Source organism: Adelges cooleyi, unplaced genomic scaffold, assembly GCF_023614345.1.
Source record: "Adelges cooleyi isolate 19-005CV unplaced genomic scaffold, UGA_ACOO_1.1 ACOO_flye_CR_arks_rails_tigmint_CR_PRNA_23, whole genome shotgun sequence".
Taxonomy (NCBI): Eukaryota; Metazoa; Arthropoda; class Insecta; order Hemiptera; family Adelgidae; genus Adelges; species Adelges cooleyi.
The window spans coordinates 6,253,007-6,276,037 of record NW_026095893.1 but is presented as its reverse complement, the minus strand read 5'-3'; the positions used below and the strand labels follow the sequence as shown (position 1 = coordinate 6,276,037).

General features: G+C 27.6%; 5 protein-coding genes across 8 annotated transcripts; 2 read left to right on the top strand and 3 right to left on the bottom strand.

The window, feature by feature from the left end:
• Positions 1 to 358: 358 nt before the first annotated feature.
• LOC126836229 (ATP-dependent Clp protease proteolytic subunit) lies at positions 359 to 5,316 on the bottom strand. The gene is made up of 6 exons (XM_050569452.1): positions 4,650 to 5,316; positions 2,811 to 2,969; positions 1,963 to 2,054; positions 1,713 to 1,905; positions 1,386 to 1,491; positions 359 to 599 (listed from the first exon to the last, which is right to left on the bottom strand). The coding sequence occupies exons 1-6, from the start codon at positions 4,677 to 4,679 to the stop codon at positions 505 to 507; spliced, it is 675 nt and encodes a 224-aa protein (XP_050425409.1). The 5' UTR covers positions 4,680 to 5,316; the 3' UTR covers positions 359 to 504.
• Positions 5,317 to 6,820: 1,504 nt separating this feature from the next.
• LOC126836007 (arfaptin-2) lies at positions 6,821 to 11,810 on the bottom strand. 3 transcript variants are annotated; one of them, XM_050568947.1, is made up of 8 exons: positions 11,186 to 11,810; positions 10,948 to 11,063; positions 10,667 to 10,862; positions 9,466 to 9,630; positions 9,285 to 9,394; positions 9,004 to 9,215; positions 7,885 to 8,059; positions 6,821 to 7,417 (listed from the first exon to the last, which is right to left on the bottom strand). In XM_050568947.1, the coding sequence occupies exons 3-8, from the start codon at positions 10,830 to 10,832 to the stop codon at positions 7,259 to 7,261; spliced, it is 987 nt and encodes a 328-aa protein (XP_050424904.1). In that variant the 5' UTR covers positions 10,833 to 10,862; positions 10,948 to 11,063; positions 11,186 to 11,810; the 3' UTR covers positions 6,821 to 7,258. The 3 variants fall into 3 exon arrangements, with proteins under 3 accessions (XP_050424904.1, XP_050424903.1, XP_050424902.1); XM_050568946.1 differs by lacking the exon at positions 10,948 to 11,063; XM_050568945.1 differs by lacking the exon at positions 11,186 to 11,810 and having other exon boundaries at positions 10,948 to 11,153.
• LOC126836008 (mitochondrial import inner membrane translocase subunit Tim9-like) lies at positions 11,696 to 13,468 on the top strand. Its single transcript, XM_050568949.1, has 3 exons — positions 11,696 to 12,214; positions 12,276 to 12,371; positions 12,991 to 13,468. The coding sequence occupies exons 1-3, from the start codon at positions 12,188 to 12,190 to the stop codon at positions 13,168 to 13,170; spliced, it is 303 nt and encodes a 100-aa protein (XP_050424906.1). The 5' UTR covers positions 11,696 to 12,187; the 3' UTR covers positions 13,171 to 13,468.
• Positions 13,469 to 13,479: 11 nt separating this feature from the next.
• LOC126836006 (transcription initiation factor TFIID subunit 7) lies at positions 13,480 to 20,523 on the bottom strand. Of its 2 annotated transcripts, XM_050568943.1 has the most exons (10): positions 20,405 to 20,508; positions 20,125 to 20,306; positions 19,139 to 19,261; positions 18,910 to 18,990; positions 17,485 to 17,691; positions 16,145 to 16,289; positions 15,152 to 15,288; positions 14,829 to 15,090; positions 14,551 to 14,720; positions 13,480 to 13,609 (listed from the first exon to the last, which is right to left on the bottom strand). In XM_050568943.1, the coding sequence occupies exons 2-10, from the start codon at positions 20,185 to 20,187 to the stop codon at positions 13,580 to 13,582; spliced, it is 1,218 nt and encodes a 405-aa protein (XP_050424900.1). In that variant the 5' UTR covers positions 20,188 to 20,306; positions 20,405 to 20,508; the 3' UTR covers positions 13,480 to 13,579. The 2 variants fall into 2 exon arrangements, with proteins under 2 accessions (XP_050424900.1, XP_050424901.1); XM_050568944.1 differs by lacking the exons at positions 18,910 to 18,990; positions 19,139 to 19,261 and having other exon boundaries at positions 20,125 to 20,523.
• A 51-nt stretch (positions 20,524 to 20,574) lies between these two features.
• On the top strand, positions 20,575 to 22,967 carry LOC126836005 (UDP-N-acetylhexosamine pyrophosphorylase). The gene has a single exon (XM_050568942.1). The coding sequence runs from the start codon at positions 21,315 to 21,317 to the stop codon at positions 22,782 to 22,784; it is 1,470 nt and encodes a 489-aa protein (XP_050424899.1). The 5' UTR covers positions 20,575 to 21,314; the 3' UTR covers positions 22,785 to 22,967.
• Positions 22,968 to 23,031: the final 64 nt, after the last annotated feature.

Sequence of the window (23,031 nt, the reverse complement as noted above, 5' to 3'; positions counted from 1 at the left end):
ACCTAAGTAGTGACCCTCCTTTAGCAAGCACTCTCATTTTCCTAGGTGTGTGGATATTAAATGATCAAAGATTGCCCTGTGATTACTTCTTATGCGAGTACCTCAAAGGAAAAGGTTTTATTTTTAGCTTTTAAGTCAAATTTAACAAAATGGTGTTATGTAATTGATCTATAGAAAAATTAAAATTAAATTTTCTTTGTAATCGAGTAATTTACATTTATTTTTGGAAAATGTCATAGCTCTCTGCTGAACCCTGTATTATATATTTAAATCAAGTCAACAAGCCTACCAAGCTAACCTGTTATTTGATACTTGATACGACCCTGACAATTGATAGAACAAAAAATACTGTGAAATATGTCATCATGTTTTATATTATAAACATTTTTATAAAACAAAAACTTTTTTCATATGATCCTCAGTACTGAGATATGAATTCAACTATGATCACACATAAAATATGTACATTTATCTATATAAAGGTATGAACTTAAATTAGGAGCATTAATTTGTAGCCAATTGTTGATCTATTATATCTATCAAGCCAAAAGTTACAGCTTCTTCTGCACTCATGTAATTATCAGACTCCATACTAGCATCTAGAAAAAAAAAAATTATAAAATGAAATTATAATACTATCAATAAAACTTAAGAAAATCAATAATGCATGATAAAATATTATAATTTAAAGATGGTAAACAAATATTGTCGTGGCCGAGAGGGTTACTGCGACAGTGCTTCTACGCACTAAACTATGGTTCAGTCGATGGCCGTTTCTCTAGCTGGACGAGCAACCGTCTGGAGAGAGAAATGGCCAACCGACTGGTGCGAATGACAACGGGAAACCACCACACCATACCCACTTCCCCAAGATGGCAACTCTCATGCAACGACAAGGCAAGGCCTTTAGTAAAAGAAGAAGGAGAAGAAACAAATACAAACATTAACATTATGAAGTAATTAAACTTTATAATTTTAATAGAAACCGTCAACTATCTAAGAGAAGAGATTAGATTTGTTTTTTTATATTCCACCCACATGCAATATAAATGACAAACATCCTTTTCTTTATTTTTGACTGCAGAATGGTAGGGCTAAATTAAAAAAAATTATCTTAATATACTAATACTCATGAGCCACGGTATAGACTGTATCATTAAAATCTGACAGATTTTGTTATATTGTATAAAAACTATTTTTTTAAGGTTATTCTAAAGAAATATAAACACATATAAAGAAATGGGTCAAACTGATCAAGTTATCTAGAGGATATACCTATAAAAATTAAAAAAATAAATCATTATCTGCACAAAGCTAAAATATAGTGTATCTTTTCAATTGTTGAAAAATTAAATCAACCACGATAAATAATTTATTATAATTACCTATTTTTTCAGAAGACATTCCTGTATGCTTGACATAAATGTTAGTTAATGAAGTCTTAAGTCTTAAAATTTCATCAGTAATAATTTTCATATCGGATGCTTTACCCTAAATAAAAATACCTTATTAATTTAATAAGCAACATTTTTTTAGTTAACTAAAATTGTCTAAAAGCTCATAAGAAACGTAAGTAATAATTTATATTTGTATAAACTGATATGCTCAACAAAAAAAATTATAAAATTAAAACATAAAATACTTCAAAAATTTGAATTTATTATTTCTTGTACGTACAACATTATAACAATGAATAATAAATTTATATTTACCTGCATGCCCCCAGATGGTTGGTGTATCATAATTCTTGAATTTGGCAAAGAATGACGTTTACCTTTTTGGCCAGCTGCTAACAAAACACTTCCCATACTACATGCTTGTCCAATACACCATGTCGATATTTCTGGTTTTATGTACATCATAGTATCATAAATACCAAGACCTGCAGTTACACTTCCTCCAGGACTATATGTGTTTAAAAATATTAGTAATATATAATTAAAAAAATAAACAATTCATTACCTATTAATGTACATGTTAATTGGTGCTTTTTGATTTTCAAATTGCAAAAACAACAATTGCGCAATTACGAGTGAAGCGACATGGTCATTAATCTAGTAAACATATAAATTTAAATAATTGCAATTTTCTATAGGTAATGTATATTCAAAAAACCACAGGAACACTTGTGGTTAAACATAAATAATATATAACAACATAATAAAATATTTACAAACCTCTTCACCAAAAAAAATAATACACTTTAGCATATACAAATATTTTTGTATCAATGCTATCATCATCTTGAAAAGATCAAGCTATCAGGCTGTTCATAATGAAAATAGCATTGCTACTGAAATACACGTACGGGCTTAAGTGTATTATTTTTTAAGGTAGTTTTTTTTTTAAAATATTTTATTATTTTACAACTTATTGGTAACGTATATATAAAAAAAAAAAATGTTTAATTAAAATAATTTTCTGAAAACTATGATTAATCGATAACTGAATTCTACTTATCCTCCCGTACAAAATTTCAAATTTTTAAAACCTCAAATATAATATTCAAAACTGGTTATTGACCAGCCAAAATGTTATGTAAATTATCCTTGATTTTAAAGGTTTAAAATATATATATATATATTACCATTAAGTTTTAAAATTTGATAGAGCACTGGAATTTACCAAAAAATAAAACAATTTGAATATTGGCTAATACTGTAGAATAACATAGATAAAATGTCTCCCAAAAAGAAAAACTACAAAATTGTATTTATGTTTAGAGAACATGAGCATTTATAGTTAAATTGATATCAGCCTGTATAAAGGTAGTATGCTCTTTAACAAAATAAAAAAAAATTGGATTTTACCTCTCCGTTAACACATATAATTCGTTCTTTTAATAGTCTAGAAAAAATATCATAAGATCGTTCTCCACGGCCTGTCTGTTCTACAACTATTGGAATTGTTAGATTACGAATACTGTTTTGTAATAATCCATTGCCAAATCTCATTAATTTGTATGTTTCCTAAAATCACAATAATTGTACATAAATTAATAAATAGTAAATATGTGTGGTTAGTGGGTTTGAATCTCGCACACAGCAAATTAGACCGTAACCACTCTATACTTGAGGGAGGGGGCTTTTTTGGAATTACCTTAAAAAAGTAAATAGTTTTAAAAAAAGTATAACAGTTCATCCCATACAGTCATCAGAAAATTATAGTATTTTTTAGTTTTAGGATGGTTTTTTTTAAAACATTTAATGTATCATTCATTAAAATAATATGATTCTAATATATTTCAAATATTTTGGATATTACATAGTTAAACAATATTTAACAACCCTTGGTCAACATTCAATTTTTTATTTTTTTATTATTTAAATCATTTATTTATGAGCTATTAAAAATTTATTTTTAAGCAACAGTTTTTGTATTTTACAATAAAATTAAATAATAAGAGTTCACATTGTTTAAAGATATAATAACAAATAAATATTTATAAATAATAATAGGTTATGTTTAAGTAATGCTTTTTTACCCTTAAATTATATAAATTGAAAAATGATATCTTATAACATGAAAATTAGTATTAGGCTCGATTTTACCAACAAATTTAATCGGGGTAAGCTGTTAACCACCCAAAATTGGCTGGTTAAACAGGCGGCTAATGGCTAACCGCAATTAAAATTACAAATGAATGGAACAGAAATAAAAAGAAATACATATATTTTTAGCAAATTGAGTTAGACTACTAATAACTTAACTAAAAAGCCACCTTATATTTGGTATTTCCATTACAAAAACTAAAATAGTTACTAAGATTTGTGTAAAAAATGTAATATAGTCTTATGGAAATTAAAATCATAAAATAGAGATGCTCTTGATTACGAAAAACACAAGTAGACAATAAACTTAATTTCATAAGCTAAACAAATGTATAAATTAAAGTACGACTGTATTTAGTAAAATTGTAATAATAAAAAGTTCAATTATCAATGGTTAATGCTGCCGCAGCTTAAGACCATAATACAAATTTTTAAGCTAATTTTCCAATGAAGTACCTTTTGACTTACTCGTTTTTACTCACACATACAATTAAATTATTGTGTTCCAAACTACAGCAAAAAGAAGAGAAACCCACTAGAATTTCCCCCATTTTAATACAAAATGTTCAATGTTAGAGTTTCACAGTAGTATAATAGTAAACATTTTTTAAAGTTGTATGATTAATTCAACATATAACAAATAGCCAAGCAGAAATTTAAGATCCTGGTGCTAACTATTAATTAAAGAACAAAATTGAGTAACATTCAACAAAAACATATTTTAATCAATTTTGTTTAGGTTGACTAATTTTTAGATTTATTAGCATTAGTGTGAGGGTTTAATTTAGCATATAACGTTTTATTGTATGAGTTATAGTGAATAAATTATTTTGAAAGAAATAGAAATAGTGCTTAACTGAACAAGGAATTTTTTTTTTTTTTGTTTGTTTGAAAGACAAAGATTTTTTTAGTACCAACAAATTGAACTTTTGATTTTAAAAATAAAATTTGTAAGTCAAAAGTGTTAATTCTACTAGTTTTTTAACCAAATGTCTTTATTGTTGGTAGTGATATAATCAAAAACTTAAGTCCAATGCGTATTACAGTCATAATTATTCAAAACTTATAACTATAAATAAATAATATTGGATTACTCACTTGTAAATTGCGGCATTGTGAAAGGCTCATAGTTAATTATTAAAATTAAAATATAAATATTAAAACTATAATTATAATCTGGTAATGTGGGTTAAATAACTTATTATGTAAAGAACAAATCACTTCTAACAAAAAAGTTTACACAGATTTGAATTTTTAGACTATACCTACCTAAAAAATAATACCTAATACTTATCGTCTTATCACTCAATGGTATTCTGACCATAGATATATACTCATACTAGATAGCCGTCTTCGAATTATCAGTGAAGCTGACGCCATATGCAATTTAGGCACAATCGGTAAACAAACGTTATTAATATTAGGCTTTATCATATTGTATAAATTACCCATTGACCTTTTACTAGGTCTATGAAAGTACCTTAGCCTTTAGAATTTTTAATTTTACCCGTCGTTTGTTATATCATTGATAACGTTTGTTTACCGATCGTGCCTTCATTGCATATGGCGGTGGCTTCAACTCATTTCAGGGTGATTATGACAAAGACGGCCTCTAGTATTAGTATATATCATAGACATATAAAGAATATTTATAGGTCTATGGTATATATCCATGATCCTGACAGAACCACAGACATAGATAATAAATATAGGTATTATCTATATTTGTGGGCAGAACCACAGTAGTAGATAGACGGATTGCGTTTGTATATCGAGCTATAAAAAAGCGGCTACAAGTTCTTTCTAAAAAGTCAGTGACTGTTAGCGCTCCTTGTGGAAAAATTGTGGAACTTATTATTTTTCACTGAGGATCTGTTATATTCAGCCGTGTATATTAAAACCATAGACCTATAAAGAAATCTTTATAGGTCTATGCTATAGGTCTATGATTAAAACAACCAGGTTATCAGTGCTGATATATATATTGATATATCAGCAATATATTATATTGAGTTCAGTGAGTATACTGTATAGTAACTGACCAGAATAATAAATTGTAGTTACTACTTTGTACTCTTGTCTATGCGCACCACAGAAAAACAGCGGAATATTTTTGACATTTTCATGTCTTATCTCTGGCACATAGTCGAAAAAAATGTTACCAAAAATTAGTAACGAAAAAAGCGTTTACACGGAGATGGTGTTGGGGGTGGGGTAGGAGATAGGGAGGGGATAGGGGTAAGATATAAGAGAAGAGATATGTTGTACGTTCAACGTTCAAATTTGAACAAAAATATAAATTCAAAATAGTTAAAGGGCCCAAATTTTCTATGAATTGTTTTAAACCAGATATTAAACACTACAATATTAGCTAAAAACTTGATGTTTTAATATACTATATGCTTGTTACTGCTTCTTAATATACTATATCATTATCTATAATTCCACCACTACTCTAAATTTATTCGGTACTTCAACGAAACATGGAAATGCTCTTTCGTGGTTGCAGACTCGGCTGAAAAACTTTTTGTACTGCGGTCTGCGACTGAAATTTAGATGCTAAAGTAGGAACGATAATAATACAATTATATGAACATTTTCACATGTCCTGTCTAACCATTGTTGCATTAAATAGCTGCTAGAAGAAAATTTAAAATATATTGTAGTACAAGTTGAGCACGAGTTTAAAATTAGAAAAATAAGATAAAAATATATTCCACATCAATTTGAACAGAAACTAAAAAGAAAAAAATTTAAATAATGTTATTTATTCTAAATAGTAAAACGTTAATCAATTAAAAACATCAGATGGAATTAAAGCTGTGTAAATATAACTTAATTTTCTCTTTAAATAAGAGCAAAAAATTATTAAAGCCAATTTAATTAAATGCTATATTTACAGTTGCAAGAAAAACTGATTATTAGTACATGTTATTTAACAAAAGTTGGTATTAAATAGTAAGTTAAAATTAAAAAAAAAAAAAAATATATATATATATATATATATATATATAACCTTATGTTAAAAGTTATTATAACAGACTCGGTACTGAAAAGTGTATACTTGTTTGTGGTGAAGGGTATTTTTCAATATTTTATTATAATGAAAATGAATCATTCTATACATTTTAACAATTTATTTAATTATTTCTAATTATATAATAACATTAAAATATTAAAAGAACCATATATTTTTTAACTTAATGTTCATAAAATAACACACATATTACATAATATTATTGTGTTTAAATTAAACATATATTATAGTGACTAGACAATGGTATACAAAACAATTATATTATAATTTATTATTATTATTATCATATAAGTAATAATAATAGTTGTCCACGCGTCTATGTTAATTATCTATTTAGTATTTCATTAGTCATTTAATCAAGTCTCAGTTTCAATTCAAAGATAAAACCACATACTGAATAAATAATGGTATGTAATCAAACTACAGATTTGTATTGACTGTTTTAATATTATATGATACTTCAAAAAATTGTTTTATACAAAACGGTGAACAAAAATTTAAAACGAAAAATATAAAGAGAGAAATTTACATACACAGCAAATATGTATAACATTTCTTTAATATTATTAAATAGGTACTAGGATAAGACAAGCATTATCAATAGGAAAAATGTATAGTCTATAGAGGTAAATAAGATTTATAAATAATAATTGAATAATTTACAGGTAAATTATTTTTCTAACCATGATGCAGCCAGAGAAGGAGTAGTCGGTGATTTGGGTTTAATATTAAACTGTTTTAAAGAAGATTCCAAAGCTTGATGATTATTTGAAAAATATGCTATAGTCGCATTATGAAACATTAATAGTTGTTTGTGCATAACTTTTACCTAAAAAAAAATGGTAAAACATAAATTAGTAGTTAGAATGTAGTCTTTGTATTATGTAAACATTATGTTTAGCCGCCCTATACATGTATGACATGGAAATAAATGTGTGGACATTAGGGTGGTCCTTAAATTTGACATAGCGTTTGATGGCTGTCATTCGATTAGAGAAATATTTTTTCAGTATTTGGTGCCGAATGACGGTCATCCAACGCCATGCCAAATTTAAGGACCACCCAAGTGGACACATATTTTGATACACGACAATTTTAAATTTTGAATCTGATTATTCTATGGAGTATAATCACTTTTCTCATAACATAATTTTTCATTACCAAAATAGCTAAATCTCATGTACAAAAAATAAACCTTATAAGTAAATTATACCTTTAAGATAATGAAAATAAGTTAACATCATCAAAATTAAAAAATTGGCCATATTTTGGGAACCTTAAGTAAAAAAATCTTACCCTATTTTCATCTAAAAATTTCAACTTCACAATAACATCTGAGCGCAACTTTTCAAATTCTTCCTTGTGATGTTGATAATTTTGTTGGGCATCATCAACACGATCTATGTTTGATTCATTTCTAGGCATCTGTGCTAACATCTCAAGGTCTGAACGATAGGCATCATATTCAATTCTAAAAATTGTTATTCACATAATTATCATAGAACTATTAATACAATTTTTGTACTATTAAAAAGTTTTGAGCATAAGGTTTTAAATCTACGCTCATGACATGGGTATACCATGGATTTTACTAACGAGTTTTATTATAAAATTAATTTTTATGTTATACAAGTGTGTTATGTTTGTATAAATAATAAAAGATCATAAGGGATAAGTCTCAAGTTATTTTAAGAAAATATATTTTGGGATTTAAGACATTAAAAAAAAACATTGTTGACTCGTTACATACAATTGTTTTAATCACAATCCCTAACCTAACCGAACTAAGGCAAATCCAATCTTGTAAAATATACAAATATTCCTTTTTTGAGTAAAAATTAGAATTTTATGTGATAAGTGATTTGTACAAAATGTCAACATGTCTGCAGAATTATTAGACATCAATAATAGACATGTTTAATTACTACATACTCTAAAACAGACCAAATATTTCAACCTAGGAACTCCCTCCAATTATGGCTTTTTTGAAATATTAATTTATAACAATTTTAAATTTGTAAAAAGATTATCGCCTTAGTAAAATGCCGCCCTAGGCAATATACCTGTTGCCTATGCCTTGCACCGGCCCTGCATTCACCAATGCAATCTCTAAGATCCGGGGGATAGAGCATAAATGTATTTTTGTAGTGTATCTGATATAATTTTAAAAAATATTTTTAATTATACATTCAATTGTTTGAGAAATCTTGACCTTAAACAAAAACTCTTTAAATACAGTCCTTTTAACATTTTATTAAGAAATTTGGTTTCCTACAGTAATTCGTTTTTTCTTAGTTAAAAAGAAATCAGTGATACATGAAATAAATATGAAAATTTACTTTGGAATAAAAAATATGTATTATTTTATGCCATTTAATATTTATAGCAAACATTTTTTGATATATTATATAGTACCTTGAACATTCATACTGCTTTATAGTAATTAATGTATCTTCAATAGTTTTATTACAAAGAGTGTTAACTGATGACACAAAAAAATTAAGTGAATTTAACAGGCTTTCACCATTTTTTGACAAGGATTTCTGTGTTTCCGAATTTTGTATAAACTCTTGTTGTAGTTCTGGCGATTTCTGGCTCAATTCAGCAAATGCTTCTCCGAGTGATTGCTTAAAATCACAATAGAAAAAAACATACAAAATCCAATACTTATAACACAAACTTTATAATATAATTACTTGAGTTTGAATAAAACATTGAAACTGAGCTGCCATATTTTTTGCTAATTTTAAAATATTTCCATACTTCTTTTGGGTTTCTCTTAATTGCTCAATTTCAGTCTCCAATTCTAGGAGAACACAATATTATTTAAGGACAAGGGTAACTTAAGTAGTTCATATTTAAATATATATGTTTTACCTATATCAACAGTTTTAGATGACTTTCCCAATTTCTCATTTATGAGCTGTTTTGTACACTTATAAGTTGATACACTCCAATTTTTAATCACTTCAATTTTAGATGCAGGGTATTTTGAGTTGGATATTTCACCATTTATCGGACTAGGAGTGTATCCTCTTGGGGCTAAAAAATGTAAATATAAAAGCTCAAATTTTAATACACATGCAAATCTAAAAATTAAGAGATGGGTTTGGCGGTGAATGATAAATTATTTAAAAAAATATGTTTCTAAAACAGTGTATAGATTCCCACAATTAATAACAAACCCTCACATTGCGAAAATATTCTTTATTATCTCGCGCATGTGTGGTACAGTAATTTTGATGATTAAGTATCTCTAAGATACCTCTCTGATAGGGTCTAAACGTTCATAAAAATTGTTTTACTAATGGAAAAAAATGAATATAGAACAAGAGGTATTCAAACTATAATTTGTGGCTCCCGGGGACGTCATATGAGTTGGTCAAGCAAGCTGTAGAGGTTATGGATTTACGTATACCGAAGTGGGAAATTAATAAATTGGGATTTATCAAAATATTGTAAAGACACATAGGCGCCGTGGGTTGCAAAAGTTTGAAAACCACTGATATAGAATATTTTTTTAAGGGGAACGAAAAGTGTCAAATGTTATACAAATAAAGAATAAAACGCAGTGTCACTTTCTAAAGAAAGATTTCAAATTTTTTTTTTTGTTATAATATATAACATCTTCTCTATGGGGGCTAAAATACTGATTTTTTTATTTCAGTTTTCAACATTTTATTATAAGCATTTATATTTTTACTTTTTATGGTATTTTCTAATAAATTTAACTAATTTTCTGATAGCTTAATCAAAAATCGGCCATTTAGCTTCCATAAAGAAAATAGTAAGCTTCACATAAAAAATATTAAAATTGAATTCTCTCCAATAGACATGGCAGAAATTGACTTTTACAAAAGTCATTTTTTATCAAAATTTCGCCATAACTTTAAGAAAAATAACTAAAAGTTTTATTACTAGAAAAACTTAATATTTTTACATAACCGCTTTCTATTACCCTTAAAGTTTTATTTTAGATAACCCAATATAAAAAAATAATAAGCTAAAGAAAGTGCCTAAATCTGTTTACCTCTCTGAAATGGTGCCTTAACATGAATAGGTAAACAAAATTACTTACTTGCAGTATTCTTTAAAGGTAGAGAATTAGGAACAAATGACCTTGGTCTCATAGGTCTTGCTTCTATTTCAGATCTTAGTATTGCTGGGTGCATATTATCAGTTTCAACATTTCTGTTTATATACTCATGTACAGTATGATCACCAGAACTGCTGATTCGTGACATTTTAACACTTCTTAAATAACAATTTTTAACCTGAGAAAAAAATGTTTAGTTATGAGTAATTAAACTAATAATTAGGTATTACGCCATTAAATCAATTAAGATGTATGTTATGTACTTGGTAGAGTTATGTTTAATACTAATAATTGTAGTTTTTCATAGGTGAAGCTTTTGTATTGAGTTTTTGTGCATTTATATAATGTATAGATGAGTAAAAATGATTTGTCCAATGACCTGTTCATAATTGCTTATAGTATTTTCACAAGTCATTAAATTAGACAGTTGTAATAACATCAATAATTATTTAAATACGCTGAAACGATATAAATTAGTGGCACAATGTTAAATCGCCTTACCTAAAATATAAATTTCTTATATCACAAATTCGTGCGATAAAAATTGAATTGCCATGAAATTATTAAAGTATAATATTTATCATCATAGATCTAAAACAATTTGGGAAATTAATCTAAATTGCCATACGTTATATGAAGTATAAGTATAATAATATAGTCATTAATTATTAGTTATAGAAATTAGAAAATCAATTCAACTGTTAACATATTTTGTTTCAGCTTGTATGAACACGTCTATAGATAAATGGTTGCACCAGGCCCCGGACACTGATAAAAATTAACACGGAGAAGATACTTATCAGTCAAAATCGAAGCGGCCATGTTCCAAACCTGCTATAACCTAGTTGTTATCATATTATACGCGGCTGAATATAACATAGATCCTTGGTGAAAAATAATAAGTTCCACGATTTTTTTACAAGGAGCGCTAACAGTCACTGACTTTTTAGAAAGATCTCTTGTAGCCGCTTTTTCATAGCTCGATAGTCGATACTCGATAGTATCGAGTCGATACGCAACCAGTCTACAACCGTGATTTACGTTATCTTCTGCACTTTAGGTCTATGGAAAAAAGGTAGTGATCATGGTTGAAATATACAGATCACATCGTCTCGAATTGTTATTTTTAGAAATAAAATGACAGCATAACAGGTTATCAATTTTACTATAGACTTAACTATTACTGTATATTTTACCGTGACTTATTTGATTTTTTCATTGAAAATTTGATGAAGGGGTATATATGCGATAACGTTGTTTAATTTAATCATGGTAGTGTTCGAATATTCTGTGATTTTGACGGCTTTCGGTCGTAGGTTCTAAAGTTACCACTTACCTATATGGTACCTATGACCGCTTACCGGTTTTCACATTTGTCTTATCATATCATCTTGAACTACGGAGACCGGGATATGAAAAACCTGCAGTCTGCACTTTTCCTATTGTTTTAAATTATGTTATATGTCTTATTTCAAACTAAATTTGATATAACTGTTATGCAATATGGACGATGAAGTCTACATTAAAAATGTAAGAAGAATAATGATAAATAATTTTATTTTATCTATTTATGTTTTTTTTTTAATTTCAGATTAAAGAGTTTTTACAAAATTATAATAAAATTACTGATGAATGTTTCACTCAGTGTGTTTATACTCTAGCTCAAAGCAAATTGACAGATGATGAGGTATTTAACTAAATCTGGGGGGAAGGGCAAGTCTCCTAAAAATAAAGCCTCTACAAAGGAAAAAAAATTTTAGTTTTTAAAATTTACCAAAACCTACTTTTATACTATAGTTAATTTATTATTTTATATTATAACTATAATTAATAACCAATAATAACATAAAGATAAAAATAATCGTAAGCATCATGCATATGATTATTTTTATTAAATAGCATTGTTCTTATTAAATAGCATTGTTCTTAGTCAATATAAGCACTACCACAAATACTAATCTTAAAATATTGATCAATTCAAAGGGTGTACGTAATATGTAGAATGTTGACTCTTTTTATTTTATAAATATAATGCTTTTTAACTTTAAATTAGATGTTTTTTTACACTTCTGCTTTAATTATTACTTAAAGTTTAAATATTAGTAAAACATACATGGTTTGTAATCAGCCTTAGTGTATATAAATATTTATACATTAAAATATTACACTTGTAACTGGGTAGTGTGTATGAATTTCATGTTATGAAATTATCACTCCTATTAACAAGTTTTAAAATATTTGAGTAATTTTTCCTAAAAAGCTTTTAAGTTGTGAATATTTGAAAATATCAAAACTTTTTTAAACAGGTGTCATGTGCAAATAATTGTGTACAGAAAGCTACTGCTGTAGATAAAAAGTGTATGCAAGCATTTATTGAACATCAGCAACAGTCGGTGCAAAGATATGTAGAGGAAGCCAATCAAAAGAGTTTAGTTGAGCAAGAAAACACTAATATTTTAAATGAAACAGAATCCAAAAATGACTAAACCTAATTGTCAACAGCTAAAAAGACTCAAATTGATAGAAGAACAGTTATTTTTTCAAGTTTTCTATGTTGTTTTTAATTTGTGTTTCATAATAAAGTAGTATGTATTAATTACATGAGGTATGAAATTTCTAGTAATTTTAATTTGTAACGAGAGAAAAATACTTACTTGCTGTTAATTATATATTGTAGTTTGAAATTATGAGTAATTAATGAAGATACACAGTTAAGAAAATAATCATTTAAATACATTTTAATAATAATTATTATACATGAATAACAAACTTGAAAGATTTTCAAATTTGAATAATTATTTATTATTTAATATGAAGTAATAGACAAAAAACAATTGTATTTTAGTTAATAAATACTTATTTACAAAAATGTTTATTCTATTTGATCCAATACTTTTATAGTAGATATGATTGAAGTTCTTGAATCTAAAATCATAAAATCGTTGAAATTAATAATATATAATATAATGAAATACAAAGTATTACAATTACGAAAGATGTACACGGGGAGGTGCCATGGTGTATGATGTAGTGTTAGTGAGGGAAAGTCTCAAAGAATTGGGTGGGAGACTTGAAGGGAGAAGGCTGAGGATTTGTAGGAGGAAAATGAAGGTAATCATGTTCGATTTTTGGCGAAATTTATAGGGCAAGACAGGTAATGTGAATGGGTGATGAAGTGTGTTAAATTGATCTTACAACTATGAGGTTTAAGTACTTAGGATCGGTAGTACAAAAAAATGGTGGCTATGAGGATGTGAAAAAAAGGATAAATTGTGAAGGAGAGCACCAGGTGTTTTGTGTGACAGGAGGATGCCTATACGAATGAAAAGTAAATTTTATAAGATGGTAGTGTGGCCAGAAATGTCATATGAGTTGAAATAATGAGCAGTAGACAAGAAAGCTGAACACAGAATTAGTGTAGCGGAAATGAGAATGCCAAGATGGATGAGTAGAGTGAGTAGGGAGGATAGAATAAGAAATTAATACATAAGGGGTAAGTCTAGGAGTTGCATAAATTGTTGGGAAAATGAGAGAGAAAAGGTTGAGATGCTCCAGTAATATTATGAGGAGAGATAAGGCAGAGGTGTGAGAGTTGTTATGAAAATGAATGTAGAGCAAAACAGAAGGAAAAATGGATAGACGAAATAGAAAATGATATGAGGATAGAAGATTGAGCTCTATGGAAGTGTAGGACTAGAATGGCCGATCCCATGTAGTTGGGAGTGTAAGGCAAAAATAAAGAAGAAGAAAGAAGTAGAAATTCTCTGTTAGATCTGTCAAAGGAATGTTTTCAATTTTTGATTGTACATGTTTCATAATCAAATTTTAATTTTAGTAGTCTATTTTATCAAGTAGACTATCAATACCTGCTGTTCTTTATCCAGTTGTTCAGCAAAAAGATTATTAGAAATACTTATAAATCTTTCTCTTAAATTTATGTTTTCTATATTTGAAATTTCTAGATCTTGTTGTTTTTTACGCTCTTTTAGGTCTTCTATTTCTTGTTGTAATTGCTCAATTTTATGCTTAATATCATCTATTCAAAAATATTACGATATTTTTAAAGAAATTATAATATAATCAATATTAAATATCTGAATCAATAAAAATATTTTAATAAAAACAATATAATAATTTAGTTTACCAGAAGACACATTTCCAGCTTCTAACGGAACTAATGTAGATAACACTGGTGTATCACCTAATTTGCTGTCATCGCTTAGTTCCAATTCAGATTTAAGATCTTCACCAATTTCATCTCTACTATAACCCAAACTTTCATCTAGTGTTGATTCCATGCAATGTTCTTTTTTTATTTCATTTTGTGAGCTATCATTAGATATAAACATTTCTTTGGTGAATTCTGTGACGAGTTTGTGGTTACCAGATATAGAAGGTTTCTCTTCCTAAATTAAAAATTAAAAATCCATTACATACTATTCAATGTATTTAAATTAAATTTCAAACCATTAATGAGTTAGTGTCAGATAGGCGGCTATCATCAGCACTTAATCGGCTCATATCTTCATCTAAGTCCATAATATTTATGTTACCAGCTTCTTCTTCAGAATCACTGAGGGCTTCTCCAAAGATATCTCTTTCAGCTAATTATAAACAATTAATTTTTTTTCTTACTTCAATTTTTTATAACCATTAAATTTGTATAATAAAACCATAATTTTAGAATGTTAAAAAAAAAAAATTTTTTTTTTAACTAAAAAATTCAACTAAAAAAAAACGTTATTATAAATTTGGTTTTAATTTTGCTTCTAAAATAAATAAAAAAGAGTTATATACAAATGTAACAGCAAGTAATTAATGAGAAATACAATATCTTGTAAAAGTGATTTGTTGTAATTTTTATACTATTGTAATATTTATTACAGAGAAAAATATCCCATTACATATTATCAATTTTGAATATACAATATTAACATATTACAGATTTGTAACAAAATGTTTTCTTGAATGTGAATTCATACATTTTCGGGGTCGCTGATTCCAAACTTAGCATCAATTTTCTATTATACCCCTTGAGGGGGAATTTCCATTTTTTTTTTTTAAATCTTAAAATGTTTAATAACATGTCATATACTAAACTTAAGATTTTAAACCCATAATAGTCTTCAAATCTACATTTATAGTCTTATTAGTTTCTTTTAACTTAAGACCCACCAAAGTATCACCTGCATACAATTTCGGATCTATAGAAATGCTAAACAAGAAAATTGATCAACAGGAAAAAATGTTATTGTATCTACAGACAAAAAAATACATTATTATAAAACCAATAACTTCTCAGCTATTGCATTGAAGCTATAAAAAACCTACATTGGGACCCTCAAAAAAAAAAAAAAAAATATATATATATATATATTCTTACTTAAACTTTGAGCAATTTACTAAATTTATATATATATTTAAACATATATATATATATATATATAGTATACATATTACCAATATCTTGTTTGATATCATTACGCATTTCTCCATGCATAAATGGTTCTTCTTTTACTTTTCTGTTACTTTGTATTTCTGTTTCATTTACAACTTCCCATTTGACACTGAGAGCTTCACTGTCACTTTTTAAAAGATATTTAACCTGTAAATAAAAACAAATGTATTAATATGTGAATGTGAACGTGTGTGGCACAGTTTAACTTGATACTAGAACACTACCGTTTACACTAGCATTGTTTACTAAAAGTGGTGTTAGGAGTAGAAATCCATAAAAAACTTAATTTTCTGAATGACTTATCTTGTTTTTGGTTTAATATATTAACCTTGTGTAAGTATCATGTTACCAATAGCGCCATACTAACATAGTTGTTCATTTGTTCCTGTGAATTATTTTCTGAACTTAGAGTAGTACAACAAAGGTAAAAAGTGTTTGTCTAGTTATATCCTACAGAAGTCAGATTACTCTTAATCTATTTCATTAAAATTTTCTATTTAAAATACATATTTGACAATAAAATAAATGTGGTTTGATGTGCTCGTACCGTGGTTTCCTAAAGAAGATGGAATGTGCAAGTATTCGGAAACGTTGGCAGACCAGTCAAACTACTCAAGAAAGAATATTTGCATGTTCTGTAAATACAATACCCTACTCAAGTTATAAAACTTTTTTTAAAATAAATTTATTTTATATTTTTTAAACAAACTTCAGTACTTGCTAAATTATATTTTTTATAATTGTTCAAATACAGTTTTTATAATTTAAATGAAACGTGTATGCGTTATTTGTTCATTTTATAAAAGAATGAAACAAAATTGTGAATGTTTTATATTATATAGAACAAGGTTAGCCTCGTATGAGCGTGAAGCTAAGCTAATATAATGTGGTACTGCAGACTTTGACAGGTCATCATACCCAAAAATAGATGTTTACATATTTTTTTGTTACTTTAGTAAATATTATACTTGTGAAAGGTACATGTAGTTTCTAGTATAAGATTATTGTTAGCAAAATGCTAACATTGATACCAACAACGGGTTAATAGGAAAAAAAAAAAATGTTTTTTATGATTTCTAAAAATAAAATCAATTCAAGGAAATTTAAAAAACAAAATTGAAATGGTAAATATTTTGTTGTTATCATTTTAACCATATTAACTAGTGAACTAGTAAAATTAATAAATACCTATTTTCTATTTTACAGGAATCTCAAAAAAATATTAACAAAACCAAATATGTTTTGTTACTTTTAACGCTATTTTATTCTATTAATAGTTCTCCTTATTATAAAATATTTTGTTATTTTTGATAAAACATGATAATACAATTTTTTTAATTACCTCTTTTTCAATTTCTGGAGCTTCAACATATTTTTTTCTTAGTGTTTTACGGTATCTTCGTTTTCTCACATTTTTTAGCGGAGGTGTGACACCATGTGGCCATAAATATTTTTTTTCTACTTTGTTAGGTTCTTTTTTTTTTAATACTTTTGATTTATCCTCTTCGTCAGATAACAAGAAGTCTTCATTTTCTTTACACAGAATCAGCTGAAAAAGTATTAAGTAACAAATTGAATAAATAAGAAATGAAAAAAAAAAATAGATTTAGCTGAAATTATAATAATAATAATGGGTATGGGTATGTGGTAGTAAAACTTAAAAATAGAAGTAGATTGAAGTTAAATTAAATGAATGTTATGAATAAATAATGAAGATAAATAGTTTAAGTTTTATGTTAAATGGGTGATACTAATGTGCTGCCTAATTGTACAAACAGTGAAAGACCGCGGCCAAACCAACCAGGTGTCTAAACAGAATCACTTGTAGTCCAGACAATCGGTGAAAACAGCCATGAAAGAAAAATAAGTTAAAAAGAGACGCAGATAAATAAGACAAAATAATCTAATAATTATAATGTTTACATATTTGTTCTTTTCTTTACAACACATTTATTTATTTTAAAACTAGCAGAATACTCATAGCTAAAAAAGTTTTAAATTGTATTAACATAGATTAAATATTTATACTTAATCTGTGGTATTAAGTTTTAAATTCTTTATTATTACTTATCACTGGAACACATAAGTGAACCATAAAATTGTTTTTGGGACACCAGTACACCGAGTCAAACACCTGCAACAGTCCTGGTGTTCCACGAAATATTATGGCAACCCTAAAGATAGTTACTATACATATTATGTAACAACTTTCATGATAAAAAAATATGATATTCTTCTTCTTCACTGGCATTTACAACTCTATTAGAGTTTTTGCCGCCATCACTACATCCCTCGATCTTGCACAATTTCCTTCCATTCTTGCACTCCGAGGGCTTAAGATCCTCTTTTACTACGTCTAGCCACCTCTTCCTCGGTCTGCCTCGAGGCCTTTTCCCTTCCGGTTTTCATTCCATAAATATGATATACCCATTTCGTTTACAAAATACACCTCATGCTATCAGAATATCAAAAATAAAGAAAAATAAATTAATTTGTAAAATATCTTTAATTAGAAGCAAATACTATAATAATTAGTGATACATCTGATACTTATATAATTTAATGATTACTTTTTTGACTAAAAATATTATGACTGATAGGTTATAAATATTTTATATATTTATTTTCTTATAGCTTTTTTTACCTACCATGACTGTTTTTCCTAGATTCTAGAGCTTAAACGATTCTAGTCTGCTGTTTGGCCACATTTATTTAATCGTACTGTACAAGCAACGCACCTAAGGCGAAGAAGATGATAACTACATACCTGACATATATCTGCAGTTTTGTAAACAGTTTTGTTATCAATAGTTTTTTGCCCTTCAATAATAGTTGGCAAATCTACAACCTAGAATTAATTTTTAATTAGCAGAACTTCTTTTTGTTAATTTTAATTTGTGCACAATAACTTAACTACTACACTTCATTTGATAATAAAATATTAATAATTTCACTCCCATAATAACATTTTTTTCAAGTAATCATTAAAAACTAACCTTTGCAAATAAATGATGATTACCAATAATAACTTCACCTCTACGTACATCATTTTCTAATTTTATACTTAATTGCTCTTTTGCGTCTTTTTTAATTAACTCTCTCAAAGTATTTGCGGCATCCTAAAAATAATGTGAAAAATAATGTTGTAATGTTGTACAATGTAATCAAACAAGTAAACTCTTTTTAACATAATTTTAATGTTAACATTAACAGTAAAATTTGATTATTTTTTATATATTTTTGTAAAATTTGGTCCAGGAATTTATTCTGCTTATCATTTGTTTTTAAAATCGCCACCTATGTATTAAATAATTAACAATAATAAAACGAAAATCAGGATTTTCTTTTATATTTGAAAAACAAACACAATGAATTCTATTATTTCTGTATTAATAGACTCATTCTAAATTCAGCAAAGAAAATACTGTATAAATTTACTTTAACAGACACCCTTTTCCCCTCGTTTTATAGAATTTTATACACTAATTACGATTTAGAAGTCAGAACTAAACGGACTCCTCTGGTTCAAAAGTTATAGCTACATACAATTTGCATATTTCCATGTACATAATAATAGGCGGCGGTCACAACACACCTTTGTCGGCAATAGGAGTATCGGAGTATAGGTTAGGTTAAGTTAGGTTAGTTTAGTCCTTTAGGCAAGATATATTTTCCTCAGGGGTTTGGGAGCTCGAGTTGGCTCCTAAAGCCCGTAGGCATAAGTTAATGATTAATAGTTATGATATATAGTTAATGATTTACTAACTTAAAGTTTTTAATACTTAAAAAAGTTATATTGTTGTTCAATACAATATTGATAATATTATAATAATAATAAAATAAACAATAATAAATCCAGATTAAGATTTAACAAAAAAAAAAAAAGTTGAATCTTATTCTTGTTTCTGAAAAATGTCAAATATGATTGAACAGTTAATAAGTATTTACAGTTAATTGATTAACTATTCAGAATAGAACTTACCAATGGAACTCTCAAAATAACTTCGCTTTCTAACTCAACGGCTTGCTCAGATTTCATTTCCATCTTAATATTTTTAAGTTGATCTAATTATTATGCTTAAACTTTATTTGGGTAGGCGATATTAATGACTTTTTACTACTAATTACAATCGTTATGAAAAATAACGTGTGTATAACCTAAATCTAGAACAAAATAAAAACTTGACCAGTAAAAAATTATTAATATTAATTCATAATAATTAATAAAATAAAATTAATAAAAGCTATGAACGGATCAGCACTTAGCAGTATTTTGATAACAGAATGTGTCATGGTGTTGGTGTATGTTGTGTTGCCAATATCATATTATTCTAAGGGGCAGCATATATACACCGACTTGTACATTTCATTGCACTGAACTGAATACAGTATTTCATTCAGTGTTTCATTGTCTAGTAGTATAAGGTATGATAAAGATAAGGTCGTTGCCTATCTTTGCCTCTATTACTTTTATTGATACCTATACCTGATACTAGTCAAGGTGGATTGATGTCAATCCACCTTGGTCTATACCACAGATTAGATAAAATTTAACAACAGTATGCAGTATTGCCTACAGTATGCAGGTATACTGATTATTCTTCAATAATTTTTATTGCGATTTCAGATTTGTGATTTACGTGTGCAACACAGTACACACAACAATGCCATCAGCCATGAATATATTGATAAAAAAATTCATAAATCATAATATATAAAAATACACAGTATTCATTATTATTATAGAATAAAATATCATGGATTATGAAACGTTAAAATTTGCGTAATAATTTATTTTCTATGTTAATGACCATCTAATAGATCAATTAGTTCAGTTATAGCCGGAACTCGAAGGCTCTGACGTGTACACTAGATACTTGACTAAATTACTTAGAAATCGGGCAGTTTTTTTAAAGACAAAACATTTTTTACAATTTACACTACAGTACAGCCCACAATGTATGTAGGTAGTGGTGGTTGGTGAAGTATGTATTTTGTTTGGCGTTAGCCATTGCCCATCAGGTATTAGATAACTGTTTTTTAGTCCTCCAACACTCTCACGCTTAAGAGGTTCTCCTATGTTAAGGCGTGCAAGTGAAAGTGTTTTCATTTATGTTAAATAGACTTATGTGTATATAATTTTTTTCAATATATTACGTTAATTTACTCATAATGAGTAATTTCGAATCTGTATCTACAGTTTTAAAAACATATGATCAACAGCATATCATTCAATTTTGGGATAAACTTGATGACAATGAAAGAGAACAATTATTGGAAGATATTCAGAACGTCAATATTCCAGAAGTTGTTGATATGTTTAAAAAAACTATTAAGGACATAAATGCTGACAAACAAAAATTGGATGATAAAATGAAGTCCATACCTTCTGAGCTTTATGGTTCGGTAAGTCGTAGTCCTACAGAACTATTAAATAGTTACAAAGAAATAGGACTTCAGAATATATCAAAGGGTAAAGTAGGAGTTTTATTAATGGCTGGAGGACAAGGAACACGACTTGGAGTAAGCTATCCAAAAGGTATGTATGACATTGGTTTACCATCTCATAAATCACTATATCGTATACAAGGAGAACGTATTCGTCGTCTGATCAATCTGGCACAACAAAAGTATGGCAGTTGTAAAGGATTGCCTTGGTTTATAATGACCAGTGAACACACCATGGAACCAACTCGTGAGTACTTCGCAAAATATAATCATTTTGGTTTAAATGAAAAAGATATAATATTCTTTGAACAGTATATGCTACCTGCTTTCACGTTTGATGGGAAAATTATAATGGAAAGTACACACAAAATATCTAAGTCTCCAGATGGCAATGGTGGTATCTATAAAGCATTACGTGATCGTAATATATTAAATGAGATTAAGAAACGAGATGTTATGTATCTACATGCTCATAGTGTAGACAATATACTTGTTAAAGTAGCTGATCCAACTTTTATTGGCTATTGTATATCAAAAAGTGCTGATTGTGGAGCTAAAGTTGTAAAAAAAGCATATCCCTCCGAGCCATTAGGTGTTATTTGTGAAGTAGATGGAAAATTTCAAGTTGTAGAATACAGTGAAATTACTGAAAGCACTTCTGAAAAACAAAATTCAGATGGAAGTCTAACTTATAGTGCTGGTAATATTTGTAATCACTTTTTCACTACTAACTTTTTAAATGATGTAATCAACAAATATAGTAACAAATTAAAATTACACGTAGCAAAAAAAAAAATATTATGTGTAGATTCAGAAGGCAATGACTGTAAACCAGAAAAACCTAATGGCATTAAAATAGAAAAGTTCATTTTTGATGTGTTTGAATTTAGTAATCGGTTAGCTGTTTGGGAAGTAAATAGAGATGAAGAATTCAGTGCTTTGAAAAATGGAGACACACCTGGCGGTAAAGATAACCCTTCAACTTCTAGATTGGATGTTTTCAAGCTCCATAGAAAATTTATCGAAAAAGCAGGAGGAAAATTTATAAGAGATAATATAGAATGTGAAATTTCTCCATTGTTATCCTATGAAGGAGAAGATTTGGAACGTTTTGTTAAAGGGAAAATGTATGACACTGTACTAGAATTAAAATCTGATGAGGAAATCAGTCTTAACAATTGTAATAAAAATTAGATGTTTGTGGCGTCAAAGTTTAATTGAAAAATTTGTAATTATAAAATGATACAATTTTTATAGATAATTCTCAAGAGTATCAACTATGAATGAACTATGAACTATAGTTTTCAAATTTGACATTATTGCACTCAGTGTAATGTACTATTTATAATAAAACAAAGTTTAAATGTATAACACATTTTATTATACATAGCATTAACTAGTACAGTATTATAATGGTTTATCCAATAAGCTAAATTGTTAA